The sequence below is a fragment of the Eptatretus burgeri genome, chromosome 8, assembly GCF_056783735.1.
Source record: "Eptatretus burgeri isolate ZD-2024b chromosome 8, Ebu_testis_v1, whole genome shotgun sequence".
Classification (NCBI taxonomy): domain Eukaryota; kingdom Metazoa; phylum Chordata; class Myxini; order Myxiniformes; family Myxinidae; genus Eptatretus; species Eptatretus burgeri.
Window position 1 is genome coordinate 49,184,310 of NC_140968.1, and position 15,196 is coordinate 49,199,505.

The 15,196-nt window shown below is 42.0% G+C and overlaps 1 protein-coding gene across 14 annotated transcripts in view; it reads left to right on the forward strand.

Moving 5' to 3' along the window:
- The window catches only part of LOC147021701 (uncharacterized), a 317,548-nt gene that overhangs the window by 286,099 nt on the left and 16,253 nt on the right, over positions 1-15,196 (forward strand). For 12 of the 14 annotated variants that reach the window (XR_015060893.1, XR_015060892.1, XM_085891958.1 and 9 more), the window contains 4 exons: positions 1,455-1,550; positions 3,502-3,547; positions 9,190-9,224; positions 12,860-12,954. Coding sequence is in view for 10 of the 14 variants with exons in the window: in XM_085891958.1 (XP_085748084.1) it covers positions 1,455-1,550; positions 3,502-3,547; positions 9,190-9,224; positions 12,860-12,954 (272 nt within the window). In the remaining 4 variants the exon portion in view is untranslated. Of the gene's footprint in view, positions 1-1,454; positions 1,551-3,501; positions 3,548-7,147; positions 7,376-9,189; positions 9,226-12,859; positions 12,961-15,196 lie in introns of those variants that run through there. The other 2 variants (XR_015060895.1, XR_015060894.1) reach the window with 2 other exon arrangements.

The window sequence follows — 15,196 nt, forward strand, 5'->3', positions numbered from 1 at the left end:
CATACATAAAATTCAGTTTCAGGTTGTTTTCAACCAGAATGGGAATTTGGGAATTTGGCCACGTACCAGGACACCAGTGGCCTTCTCAACAATACATACTGTGGGATCTTTAACGTCTTTAATTTGGTCATGTACCAACACACCATGACCTTTTCTTCACAAAATATATTGCAGGATCTTTTATGTCCACAACTGAATGATAGAAGTTGAGAATGTTGGATTTTATCATTTAAGGAATGTATAGTAAATCTAAATGATTGAAATTTCACTTTTTTATTGTTATTCTTTTTTATAGAGTCAAGACTCGTGTAAGAGCTCAAACACATTATGGATCAGGAAGCAACATTACAAAAGGAACAGCAGAAAGAGAATGGGGGAAATGCCAACAGTAGGGCCGACAGAGAAAATATATGGAGACAAACATACAAGGGATTGGGGTAACAATGAGGGGTAGTGGAGAATGCAAGGGATTCAGAATATAAGACTGATACAGAAGCAAAAATAATTTGAGGGGTGGGGGTGGTTTAAGAGTTGGAAAAGATCATGGTTTTGGATGGAGGATGACCTGCGATGGTGATGAACAGCTGTCTTGAAGACCTAGAGGGAAGAAATAGGTTGAAGAGAATGTTGAAGTTGGTTCCATAGTTGGGAAAAAAGAGGAACAAATGAGGTGGAGGTGAACAGTAGTTCTGGATTTTGGGAGTTTTACTAGAAGGAGGCTGCTTGTAGACCACATGTGCCCTGCAGATACCTGGGGTGGGGTTACTAGAAGGGGGCTACTGGTGGACCGCGTGTGCCCTGTAGATACCTGTGGGGAGGGGGGTTGGATGAAGCATGGAGAGGGCAGAGGGTGCAAGACCAGAAAGGAGGCAGAAGAAGACAGAAAGACCACTGACCTGTCGGCGATGGCAAAGTGATAGGCCCATAGACTCAGATTCATCGTGGGGTTTCCAATAATCTTGAAGGCCTTGGTTTCCACGGCGTCAAGCTGAGCAAGTTGTGAGGCAGGGGTGCCATTCCAGAGAGGAGAGCATTGTTCCATCAAGCTGTGGATGAAAGCCTTGTAGGTAGATTGGAGTTAAAATGTGCCAAGGAAGGACTTTGCATGACAGAGGATGCCCAGTCGGTTTTGGAGTTTGACTGGCTTTGGAGGCCAACTTTGAAATGTGGTTTGTCCAAGAGAAAATGAGGTTTGCCCACTTTATTCCAATTTAAATGTGAAGGCTGATCAGAATGACCCTGGCCTAACAAGAAGAGAAAAATAATTGAAGAAAAGTGAATTGGTTAACAATGAGAAAGAATAACAGTTAATCCATTTAATGCATTTTCTTCATGAAAGCAACAGATTTAACACTGCTATTTAATCACAGCGGACTTCATTGCTCTTCCAGCATTCTCATGATTAATTATTGGAAAACATGGAACGAAATATTGTAATCCTTTTTTTATTGCAGAGTGCAAGTGAAAAATTGAAATGCAATATTGCACAGCAGATCAAGATGTTGGAGGAAACAGAAATGAAAAGAAAAGAATTGAAACAGAGAAATGAAGTATGGCAAAACATTTTTAAATCGTTGGTTTCACAGAGCTAATAATAGGTTGCTATTTAATTTCATCTTAAAAATTGTTTGAAAAAGTATAAAGTTTATTCATAATTTATGAATGTACCTTTGAGATTAAACCAATAATGTATCTAGGTACATTACTTGGTTCTAAGAACAAAATTTGGTGATGCATAATTCCCTTTACATTCCATTCTGTTGCTTCCCCAGCATTTGTTGTCGATGGACTGTAAAACACATTTGATAATGAGTTTTAACTTCAGGGTTTTTATTAAAGACTTTTATTAACCATAACATTTTGTGATCCTCTTTTGGTAATGTTTTCTTTTCCAGCCACAAGGCCAACTTTGATTCAAGGAATGCTTAATTTTCGTTCACTTGTTTCACTTTTTCTCCTTTACAACTTACTGTTAGTTTACTTATTATATGCGTGTAATTAATTTTCGCAATCTTCACCTTTTTTACTCTCCACTAATTATAATGCCTGTGGATTATAAAAAGAAAGCACAGCACAAAAACAGTGCAAGCTTATTGATTTGGAACAAAATATATGTTTAAATATGAGCAACAAGGGAACATTCTCAGCACAAGTAGATGAACAGTCTCGAGTTAAATACTAATAGCACATTGGATAAATTAAAAGTCAGAATTCTGCCATAATTAAGTTCACAAAATGCGAGTTGATCACTCTACCATTGAGCCAAGCTTTTTAAATCCGTTCTTTCGCCATGTCATCATACTTTTCACCCATAAGCAAGAGAGGACCTCTTGGCTTTTTTGGCAAGGACTGGATTGTCTTCTTTAAATTATTTCTTCTTCTCCAGGTAGCAAGCAGCCTTTATATTTCTTTCTGTGCTCTCATTTATGAGACACCCCAGCTGCATTTGGAATTTCCTGACGGCACATGCTGCACCGGTCTCCACAGTGGTAACGGCAATCTTGGTTCGAAGCTGGTCATCGTAGTTGTTGTAATCTCCGTCTTCCCTTTTCTCGGATTCTTGGACAAAAATGTATAGACAGCGTCATTGAGAGCCTGCATGGTTTTATTTTTGTCTCAACTTGTTACACTTTTATAGCTTACCAACATATACTCAGATTTTGACACTTTATTTCATGTCGCCATTATGTACTAAACACGTGTTATTTTATCTTTGTGGATTAGCATTAACAGTGACCATGGCAACATGGTGTCCAACTGCGGTGCCGTCTTAATTTACGTTTTCCCTAAATTATAGTATCCACATTTTCCATGAATTATAATTCCCGTTCAAATGGTTTGAAAGTAAAATCGTGAAAGAAAATTCCTGTGAATATTAAATACACTACAGTATTCCTGTTGACCACCCACTCACTCCCCCATGTTCCCATTCCTAACAATACCACCTATCTCTGTGGTTACCTACCTTGCATTCCCTCCCAAACATTTTATCCTCACCCATACCTCCCATTAAAAATAAGCAAACAAAATAAATAAAAAAGAACTCGCATTGCTGGAATGCCAATTTCATCTTTGATATCTGAAGAAATACTTTGAAATCAGTGCACTGAGAGTTTAGTTCAAAGGAAGAATCCATTGAAAATATTTCCTTTTTGGTCCATTTTTATGATTCGCTTGATAAAATTTGCAGTATTTCCACTTTGATATCATGAGATAAACACTACTTCTGGGGCTGCCACCTAAACCTTTTCACAGGGTCTGCTGTGAACTCTAAAACTGTTATTCTCTTTAAGAACTGCCAAACTATTATCCATGACAGGAATATATTAAATATATCCTGACAGAGTTATGTGTTGTATTTTTGTTCCATTTTTATTTTACTTTGCAATAATAATCTTGCTATTGACTTCAGCTGTATATAATCTTAAGAAGATGCATTAGCGATCTCTTTATTTTGAAAACTATTATTGTTTTAAAACACCAACTGTTCTGCATCTTCAGGAACTTCAAGAAGAAGTTGAAAATCTAAAGGATTGTTTGTTACTCGGTAAGAAACCTTTTTTTTTTTAACAATGATCCTTTTTTTTATAATCACCCCGCACATGCGAAGTGAAAAGTGGGGTTAAACAATTGCTTTATATCCGTCCATCCATCAGTCCATCTGTCTGTCGAGAAAACGTCAGTTTATGATCGAGGAACAACTTATTTAAATTCAATGTTATATTTTGAACACATCAGAAAATGAATCGGAAAACAAACCTGCCATTTTACAGTACTTTGTCTCTGAATTCATCCTGATTGCACATACGCAGAGAGATGTCGTTTTTGGGGTTTTTATTACTGTCTGCCTGCCTGCCTGGCAGTCAAACAAAATTAAAAATCATTCTGAACAAGAAACTTGCTGTATTTAAGGACATCATAAAGAACACGTACAACAGGTATGAAAAATCAATGTAATGTTAGATGGTGGGTGTAAGCCTGGTGTTGGCGCAGTGGTTAGGGCAGTGGCTTGGGACCCAAAAGGTCCTGAGTTCAAGCCCCGTTGGGACACTGAATTAATATATGTATGTATATAATATATATATATATATATATATATATATATATATATATATATATATATATATATATATATATATATATATATATATACCAAGTCGAAAACACCAGGGGGTTGACTCAGCCTGCCATCCTTCCGAGGTCGGCGAAATGAGCACCAGTTGTACTGGGCCCGGTGTATGCCCTGGTTAGAATAGGTGTACCATATCCCTGTGTGTCGTAAGAGGCGACCAGGGTTGTGTCAGGAAGGGCATCCGGCGTAAAAACCTATGCCAAATCATTATGCGAACAACAAAACGAATTTCCATGCCGGATCGGTCGAGGCCCGGGTTACCAACGACCGCCACCGGTACCGGTGGTCAGCAGTGTACCAGTGGAAATTGTGCTACTGCTGGGCGAAGGAGGAGAAGGAGACGGGGAAGGCGAGTCCAGAGGCAGTGGGAGAGGGCGAAGGGTAGAAGTGTGGAGGTGAGAGTTGGAACTCTGAATGTTCGGACGATGACTGGCAAAGGGCGAGAGTTGGCTGATATGATGGAGAGAAGAAAGGTGGACATACTGTGTGTACAAGAGACCAAGTGGATGGGGAGTAAGGCTTGGAGCATTGGAGGTGGTTTCAAACTGTTCTACCATGATGTGGATGGGAGGAGAAATGGTGTCGGGGTAATCCTGAAGGAAGATTATGTCAAGAGGGTATTGGAGGTGAGGAGAGTGTCTGACCGAGTGATGAGTGTGAAGTTGGAAATTGAAGGGGTGATGATGAATGTCATCAGTGCATATGCCCCACATATGGGGTGTGAGATGGAGTGTAAAGATGATTTCTGGAGTGAGTTAGATGAAGTGGTGGAGAGTGTATCCAAGGATGAAAGAGTGGTGATTGGAGCAGATTTCAATGGACATGTTGGGGAAGGGAATAAAGAGGATGAGGAGGTGATGGGGAGGTACGGTCTCAACAAGAGAAATGTGGAGGGGCAAATGGTGGTAGAGTTTGCAAAAAGAATGGAAATGGCAGTGGTAAATACGTATTTCAAGAAGAAGGAGGAACACAGGGTGACATACAAGAGTGGAGGAAATTGCACACAGGTGGATTACATCTTGAGCAGGAGATGCAACCTGAAAGAGATTAGTGACTGTAAGGTTGTGGCAGGGGAGAGTGTAGCTCGACAGCATCGATTGGTGGTCTGTAGGATGACTTTAGAGGTGAGGTTGAGGAAGAGAGTGAGGGCTGAACCAAGGACCAGATGGTGGAAGCTGAAGGAGGAAGACTGTTGCGTGGAATTTCGGGAGGAGGTGAGACAGGCGTTGGATGGTGGTAAAGATGGGTGGGATGATTGGGCAACGACAGCAGAAGTTGTGAGGGAGATAGCTAGGAAGGTACTTGGTGTGACATCTGGACAGAGGAAGGAAGATAAGGAGACTTGGTGGTGGAATGAGGAAGTACAGGAAAGTATAAGGAAGAAGGGGTTGGCGAAAAAGAAGTGGGATAGTCAGAGAGATGAAGAAAGTAGGCAGGAGTACAAGGAGTGGCGGCGAAAGACAAAAAGAGAGGTGGCAAAGGCCAAGGAAAAGGCATATGACGAGCTGTATGAGAAGTTGGATACAAAAAAAGGGGAAAAGGATTTATACCGATTGGCAAGACAGAGGGCTGGGAAGGATGTGCTGCAGGTTAGGGTGATAAAGGACGCAAATGGGAATGTGCTGACGAGCGAGGAGAGTGTGTTGAGAAGGTGGATGGAGGACTTTGAGGAGCTGATGAATGAAGAAAATGAGAGAGAGAGAGAAGGTTGGAAGAGGTGGAGATAGTGAATCTGGAAGTGGGGTGGATCAGGAAGGATGAAGTGAGGACTGCTATGAAGAAGATGAAAAGTGGAAAGGCGGTTGGCCCAGATGGTATACCAGTGGAGGCATGGAAGTGCTTAGGAGAGATGGCAGTGAGGTTGTTAACCAGATTGTTTAATAAAGTCTTGGAAAGTGAGAGGATGCTGGAGGAGTGGAGATTAAGTGTACTGGTTCCGATTTTCAAGAATAAGGGTGATGTGCAGAGCTGTGGAAATTACAGAGGGATAAAGTTGTTAAGCCACACCATGAAGTTGTGGGAAAGAGTAGTGGAAGCTAGGTTGAGAGGAGAGTTGATGATCTGTGAGCAGCAATATGGGTTTATGCCAGGGAATAGCACCACTGATGTGATGTTTGCTTTTGAGAATGTTGATGGAGAGGTATAGAGAAGGCCAGACGGAGTTACATTGTGTGTTTGTGGATTTCGAGAAAGCTTATGATAGGGTGCCAAGAGAGGAGTTGTGGTATTGTATGAGGAATCGGGGGTGGTAGAAAAGTATGTGAGGATGGTGCAGGATATGTATGAGGACAGTGTGACAGCGGTGAGGTGTGCGGTAGGAATGACGGACCGGTTTAAGGTAAAAGTGGGATTGCACCAAGGATCGACTCTGAGCCCTTTCCTGTTTGCAATGGTGATGGACAGGTTGACGGACGAGATCAGACTGGAGTCTCCATGGACTATGATGTTCGCGGATGACATCATGATCTGTAGGGAGAGTAGGGAGCAGGCTGAAGCGAGCCTTGAGAGGTGGAGGTACGCACTGGAGAGAAGGGGAATGGTAGTCAGTAGGAGTAAGATGGAGTACATGTGCGTAAATGAGAGGGAGGGTGGTGGTATGGTGCGGTTGCAAGGAGTCGAGGTGGGGAAGGTGGATTGGTTTAAATACTTGGGATCAACTGTCCAAAGTAACGGAGAGTGTGGGAGAGAAGTGAAAAAGAGAGTGCAGGCAGGATGGAGTGGGTGGAGAAGAGTTGCAGGAGTGATTTGCGACAGAAGGGTAGCTGCAAGAGTGAAGGGGAAAGTATACAAGACGGTAGTGAGACCAGCTATGTTGTATGGTTTGGAGGCAGTGGCACTAACAATAAGACAGGAAGCGGAGCTGGAGGTGGCAGAGTTAAAGATGCTGCGATTCTCGTTGGGAGTGACGAGGATGGATAGGATAAGAAATGAGTATATTAGAGGGACAGCGCAGGTAGGACGGTTTGGAGACAAAGTGAGAGAGGCGAGATTGAGATGGTTTGGACATGTGCACAGGAGGGAAACGGAGTATATCGGGAGAAGGATGTTGAAGATGGAGCTGCCTGGCAGGAGGAGAAGAGGAAGGCCAAAGAAGAGGTTCATGGATGCGGTGAGGGCGGACATGCGGGTGGTTGGAGTGTCAATGGAAGATGTGGAGGATAGAGTGAAATGGAGACGGTTGATCCGCTGTGACTACCCCTAATGGGAGCAAGCCGGAAGAGGAAGAAGAGAAGAAGTTAGATGGTGGGTGTAATAGACACCATCAACGGTGGTAAAATTGTGGTAAATTCCAAAATTAATTTATTTTATGACTTTTACTATCTTTATTTTATTTAAATCTATACCTATAAAGGGCAAAAAATCTCCTCCGCTCTTCTCTCTCTCTCTCTCTCTCTCTCTCTCTCTCTCTCTCTCTCTCTCTCTCTCTCTCTCTCTCTCTCTCTCTCTCTCTCTCTCTCTCTCTCTCTCTCTCTCTCTCTCTCTCTCTCTCTCTCTCTCTCTCTCTCTCTCTCTCTCTCTCTCTCTCTCTCTCTCTCTCTCTCTCTCTCTCTCTCTCTCTCTCTCTCTCTCTCTCTCTCTCTCTCTCTCTCTCTCTCTCTCTCTCTCTCTCTCTCTCTCTCTCTCTCTCTCTCTCTCTCTCTCTCTCTCTCTTTCTCTCTCTCTCTCTCTCTCTCTCTCTCCTTCTCTCTCTCTCTCCCTCTTGTATATTTTTTTATGCACAGTCACATCTTTGAACTTACAAACTCCAAACTCGAGGTACAAATACAACTTTGTGTGGGGAGTAACATAGGCTATATGGCCGCGACCTCACATGGGCATGTGGGAGACCAGGGGAGAGGAGGGGGCATAAATTTTATATGTAAATATGTACCATGTGGCACGACCTGCTGGTGGTGGCAGAGGGTATTACAATTTCCTTTTTACATGGACAATGCTGAGCTCCCCACACCCCCTCCACCATCCCCCCCCCAATGGCTAGCCCTCAGTCAATATTTGCTATTACTGCTCAAACCCCATTACATCAGTAAATTAATCCCTGCTATTACATACCAAGGCGCCATATAGTTTTGCCTGCCCGGGAAGTTGGGAGGGGGGGGAGCATGAGATCTCTGTGGAATAAGAAAGGGGTAGGAGAGCTGGCGATGTGGGGGGGGTGGGGTGGGGCAGGAGAGCTCGATGGACTGAGAAGGGAGCAGGAGAGCCAGCGGGACGGAGGTGTGTGGTGAATGGTTTAAAATGGTGAGTTGAGGTGATGCTGGTTTTGGTTTATATAAAACTAGAAAGCACCCGCCCATCCTGTCCCTGCAAAGCCCGTCCACATCCACTTGGGGGGGGGGGGGGATAAAATTATGCGGTGTAAGAAGTGAGGACGGGGACATTGTTAATAGGGTATTCATCACAGCCTTTTTCGATGCTGAATTGCGAATGACATACAACAACACACGAAGAGGAAGATCAAAATAAAAATGGAAAACCCCTCTGCGTTCAAAATGCAAAGCCGTTTGTATTGAGATGTCTTCTTCTCCTCCGATGTATTCAGGGATGGACACACGTGGAAATTCAAACAGAGCTTGAATCAGCCAATCAATTAATCAGTCTTTGTGATTGGCTACAAAGTGTGACTTATTCACATTTCTCTTCCCATGCAATGCCAGATAAATTTGCTAATTTAATTATATACTTGAACACTGTAAAACACAAATTGCCTTCTTTGCACTTCCAAGAACCTCCAGTTTTGCAGTACTTGGACATGTTAAATATAGTGGTGTATACGGGTGGTTTTTGGAGTACCTGTATTTCAATTGCGTTAAACTTCTGTAATTTTTTAAAGGATTTTAAAAATCATTCTTTTATTTGAATTGAAGTACAGTATATATATATATATATATATATATATATATATATATATATATATATATATATATATATATATATATATATATATATATATATATATATATGAACACAGTGTGGGGTAACATGTTTGATGAACTCTAGTTACCCTTGTTTCTATTGCTTTGTTAAAATAATTTCCCTCTTTCTTTGTTGTAATTTAGGAGCATCTGAAACAAAAGAAGAAACAAGCAGAAAAGTATGTTTTGAATCGGCTAACTTTAATCAGCATCATAATTTCTACTAAAGGATAATTAATTATCAGTTTGGGAGCCTTTTTATATTGAAATGGTGAAAATATAAAACATTAAAACAAAGCGAAAGACATGTACTTTGGCACCAAGATGTGATCAAACAAAGCTTTTCAAACCAATACACATTCACCTTGGCCTTTAGGCCAAGGCTCATGGTCATACAAAAACACATGCATCTGAGCCCACGTCCCCAGAATACATGGTCATAAATCAACATTTTGGTCTCAGCAGTCTGTTCATTTTATAGGAAACAAAAATAATTAAAACAAGTTCACTGGAACAGTTATTGTTCTCAAAACTGGGATGATGGGGTCATCCTATGGGCTTGAAGTATGGATTGCACAAAGTAAAGTGAATAACAACAAGCTCGAATGAGCTAAGATCCTCGTCCTCTTAATGATGACGTCATAAAACTAATATGATGTCATTGTGATGCATCATGTTTGCGATAAATTATCTGTGCTAATGCCCGGCTTGATTCCCGCAAACAAAATTCAAACAGCTTGCCTAGTTTCGGAGATAATGGTATAGGCGATTTCCATTAGCGGCGATATTATGATGTCAACTTTTTTTCTAGAAAGAATTTCCAAAATCGGAGATGGTTACTGCCTGCGCGTGGGCTTTCTGCATATACCTGGCAAGTTTCACGAAGATCCGATGAAAACTCTGGATTGTGAAACAAAAAATGTCAAAAATAGGAATGACGTCATAAAATTTGATATGACGTCATAGTGATATGTGCGGTAATTCATCTCTGCTAATTCCCTGTTCGATTCCCGCAAACAGAATTCAAAAAGCTTGCCCAGTTTCGGAGATAATTTTTTAGGCGATTTCCATTAGCGGAGATATTTTGACGTCATAACTTTTTTTCTCGGAGGAATTTTCAAAATCTGAGATGGTTCCTGTCTGTGCAGGGTATTTTTACATATATATGCCAAGTTTCAGGAAGTTTCGATGAAAAGTGTAGGCTGTGAAACCAAAAAGTCCACAAGAACAACCACGTGAGTAAGACTTAGAGATCCTCCACGAGGATCTAAAATGTATTGATGGTGGAGATTGTTGCTCATGATGGAGACTTTCACACCGACATCAATGTGTCGTGATACAAAAATCCTCGCGGTATCAGCTTCACAATCCTTGAAGTTACCAACTTGCTGTTGGCAGAAAAGCATTTTGTCCACAATGGTATACTATGTGTTTTGTTCCAACATCTGTCGCACTTGGTTCATCAACATGACAAGCTTCTCCAATGACCTGCATACATTTGCAAAATGGTTCGTTTTGAAGTATGCATTGCATACTGCATTGTTTTTCACATGTAAGACATTGTGCTTTGACACCATGTTGTTGACCACAATCCTGGCATGGCTTTGTTTGAGGTATGTGAGCATGCCTTGCATGGGTCTGGGGTTGGTGGTTGGTTCGAAGCCCTTACATCTGAGCTGTGTGCCACCGTGATGCCTGTTGAATTCCTGGAGCTAAGATTGCTATGAATCAGCTTATAATCCATCATGGCTAATTCTATCTGGATAGCTTGGACTGTAGCCTTCTGAAACGCGAGTCATTTATCTATCCATCCATCCATCCATCGGGACCATACTCTGTGCAGAGTGTCGGTGCTGCCTAAGCAGTCTCCTTGGCTATTGGGCACAATCCTGGACGGATCGCCACTCCAACACAGGATACCAGCAAGCTGGCACTCATTTTGCCGACCTCGGAAGGATGACAGGCCGAGTTAACCCAACCTGGTATTAATTGAACACCTGAGCAGGATTTGAACTCAGGACGCTTGGATCCCAAGCCCACTACCCAACCATTAAGCCAACACCAGACATAGTCATTAATCTTCCATCAGCAACCTTTCCTAAAAACGAAGAATCGAAGTCTTTTTCTATATGCTGATCTCTGAAGAGCTTATCTGTTGAAGAACGAAAATTGCATGTGGCAGCCAGTTCTGAAAGTGAAGCAATATATTGTTTTGACAGATTCGCCATTTCCCTGGCAGCACTGATGGAATTAATACCGTTTGATCATGGTATTCTTTTTCGGCCAAAAGTAGCTCTCGAGTACACTCAATGCATGTATGAATGTGGATGTTCGGCTGTTAGCTGAGTGAACACACGCTGACCTTCAGTGCCCAAGCAGTGAATTAAGATCAGGCTCCCCTGAAGAAGCCAGGAAGGGAGGTGTAGCTGACAACCATAAACCTGCCATCCTCATTGCCAAACGTGTTATATTTGAGCTAGTGTAATCACCATACCAGAGCTACCACTCAGGCCCCATGCAGGTGTGCTTTTATCAAAATGGCGAGGCATGTGTACATAATATGCTGCCCGCAGAGCTACAAACAGCATTGTGAAACACACTACACAGTACCACAACTTCCAAGTAGAGTTTGCTGCTCCCAGCTTGCTCTCTCTCCCATTCAAGGCAGGAGAGGAAGAAAAAATAGAAGAGGATGGAGGTGGACAGAAGTAGGTAGAAAGGGTGGGGGAGGAGGGACAGGGAGGGAAAGTGTACGAATTACAAAATTTCACAAACGCATACAAGGAACGTAAGGAAATTTATTTACATATGGATAAACAAGCAGTTACTGTGTTGTGGGTGACAGGGGGTAGACAATGGCGTAAATGAACTACAACAGAGCTGCAAAAACACATGCATGACTGCCATAACAGCACAAGCAATCCTGATTGGAGAGAGAGATCGAAGAGATAGGAAAGACATGGTTGGATAGATTGCATGTTGTTATCGTAACATGTAACAAGAAAAAGAGCAACCAGAGATGGCAGACCCTCGCCAGGACTTTTGTGTGGTGTTTGTGTACTGGTGTGTTACATAATTAATATGAGACAAAATTAGAACTGCCACTTTATAACTGCTGGCAGTGGTGACCGGTTCAGCCATTTCAGAGAAGATTTTTGAAGGTTTTTTTTTTTAAAACCACTAAAAAACAATATGGCTGCTGAATCAGGTGACCAATGACGTCATCAAAAAAATTTATTGTGGACCATTTTATCCTTGGATGTCCTTCAAAATTTTTCATACTGATCGGATGTTGCGTTCTACATATGCAATTATGACGTAATAACGAACGCACCGATGACATCATTAAAAAAATCACACTCATTCGCCATGAGGAGTACTTGCGAAGTTTCAACTTTTTTCCTTAGTGTGGTTTCAGAGATACAAAGTTTTCCCATTTTCCAACATGGCTGCCACACTCCGTGACCTGTGACGTTATCATTATCATTGAAACATTCCACATGAGTAGTCACACCAATGGTGAAAATTTTGTCTCAATTTTACAAGCGGTTGTGGAAAAAAAACACAAAAGTTCTGTGCTGACAAACAAACAAACAACCAAACAGTCAAACAGATAAGCAAACAAGCAAACAGACCCAAATGCAATCCCCTCTCCTTCAGCGAGGGTAATAAACATGTAGGATGGTGGCTTTATGTGTGTTTGAGAAGAATGTTCATTGGATGAATGGATGCCATTGAATGTTGTCTCTTTGTTATGGTCATTGGATGAAAAGTGAAATGTCATCGATGGAAATCCATTTTATTTTCGTTGCAGGAAGAAAATGATTTTTATCTGAAGCAGAAAAAGGATGTGAACACCGTTATCAGACAACAGATGGCAGCATCAGATACAAGCTTGCTAAAACACGAGTAAGCCACTAAGACAGTTGTTCCTGTGCAGGTATAAATGCTATTGTTGGCTAGTTCCGTTTCTTCTTCACAGTTGTATCACATCGTGTCTGTTTATGTATTTTCTCTTCCACCACTTTCTCCCAAAATCCTGACCTAAAATGGCAAAGCAAATATAGTAAAAATTAATTAAACCACTATTTTATGGGAATTGAATTGCATGCTTTTTTCATGGTTTATTTGTATATTATGTACAGTTCTGTTTTCCTATAATGGAAACATAAACCCGAAATCATTCAAATCTTCACCAGACCTGTATTTTGAAACGGTAAACACAGGAACTTCAACGTGCATGTGAGAGTAGCAGAACCGGGTGAAGAGGAATGTGGTTGGGGAACGAGGAATAGAGAGGGTCGAGAGCTGGCGGGATGGAATGGGATGACCATAGCTGTTTCATTCTTTTAGAAGCGGGAAAGCCCAGAAGATTACTTACACGAATGGAGAGTGTAGAACGGAGTTGGATTTTTTTTGGAAGTGAGGAAGCAACATTTATGCAGGATCATGGACTGTAAGGTGGTGGCAGAGAGCATGTCACCCTGCCCAGCACAAGCCTGTGATGTTTGTTGTATGCATGAAGAAAAGGAGGAAAGTTAAGAGCAGGGATCGGAAGATTATTAGGTTGGGGAAGTGCAAGGACAACGTCGCCATATAATACAAGGAGAGGATGAGGGCCAGGCATGAGGAACTTAGCGAAGAAACCAAAGGTTGGGAGGAGGAGTCGAAGAAGTACAGAGGCATTTAGGGGAATTGTAGAAGTTTTATGTGGAAGGACATTTAATTAGGAAAGGGTGCATCACCTTGGAAAAGATGGTGGACTGAGGAAGTAGTGAAGGTAGTTGGTGAAAAGAACGTGCTTTGGAAGAGGATAGAAAAGATCAAGGATAGAGGGAGACAACTGAATGCAGGGTTACTGCTCCTGGATGAGCAAAATAAAAAAAAAAAAATAGCAAGGACAGCTGTGGATAAGGTGAGGAATTATATGGAAGCAGAGGTATACAAAAAGTTAGAACATTAAGGTGGGAAGAAGATGATATACAGATTGGCTCATGACAGGGATGAGGATAGAAAGGAGATAAAAGTGTGTGTGTGTGTGTGTGTGTGTGTGTGTGTGTGTGTGTGTGTGTGTGTGTGTGTGTGTGTGTGTGTGTGTGTGTGTGTGTGTGTGTGTGTGTGTGTGTGTGTGTGTGTGTGTGTGTGTGTGTGTGTGTGTGTGTGTGTGTGTGTGGGGGGGGGGGGCGGTGTTAAGTATGGTGGCGGAAGGCTAGTGACAGAGAGGGGCAGTATTGAAGGTATGAGAAGGCTATTTCAAGGAGATATTGAACCAGGGTGGAAGCAACGGCGAGCTGGAGCTTCTATGTTATGTAGAGGGGAAAGTAGAATTCGTGGAGATCACGGAGGAGGTGCTGTTGAAGAGGATGTATGAGACAGTGTTCGATTCCAGAGGATTGGAGGACATGGCTAATTGTGCTGATATGGAAAGGGAAGGACAATGTTCAATATCCTGGGAAGTTCAGAGGCAATATGCTCCTAAGTCATGTTATAAATGTGCAGGAGAGGATTCTGGATGAGAGGATAAGGAAGAGTTTGGAGATGGAGATTGGTGAAGAGCAGCAGCAGTTTATAATGGGTAGGGATACGGCAGATGGGAGGTTCATCCTGAGACAGCTGGAGAAGAAGAGATGGAGGTTCAAGATGAAATTGCATTGGGATTTGTTGACCTGGAGAAGGCCGATATCACTGTTCTGAGAGAGATGGTGATGGCGACACTGAGATTGATGGGAGTGCCAGAAGACGTTAGGTTGGTGGAAGGGATGTACAAGAGAACAAAGAGAAGAGATTAGATTGGTCTAAGGATGTCAGAGGCTCAGCGTAAACATCGGTTTGAGGTAAGGAAGCTCTCTCAGCCCAATCGGGCTTATCATAGTGATGGAGCTGATAAGCAGAAGAGTAAAAACGAGCATCCGTTGAAGACAAAGTCTTCGATATCGCCCACCAGAGTAAATGAGGACAAGGTTTTCACTCTGCTTACAAGCCATTTAAGATACTGGATTATCAGGGAAATTCGTCTCAATCCAGCTTGTTTCCATGGAAACGGATGTTTGTTTTTTTTAATCTGTAAATATCAAAAGGCACCAGTTCACAACTTGCTTGATATATGTACCAAATTTCATAAATATACCTCAAGTGGTTTTGCAGTTATGCT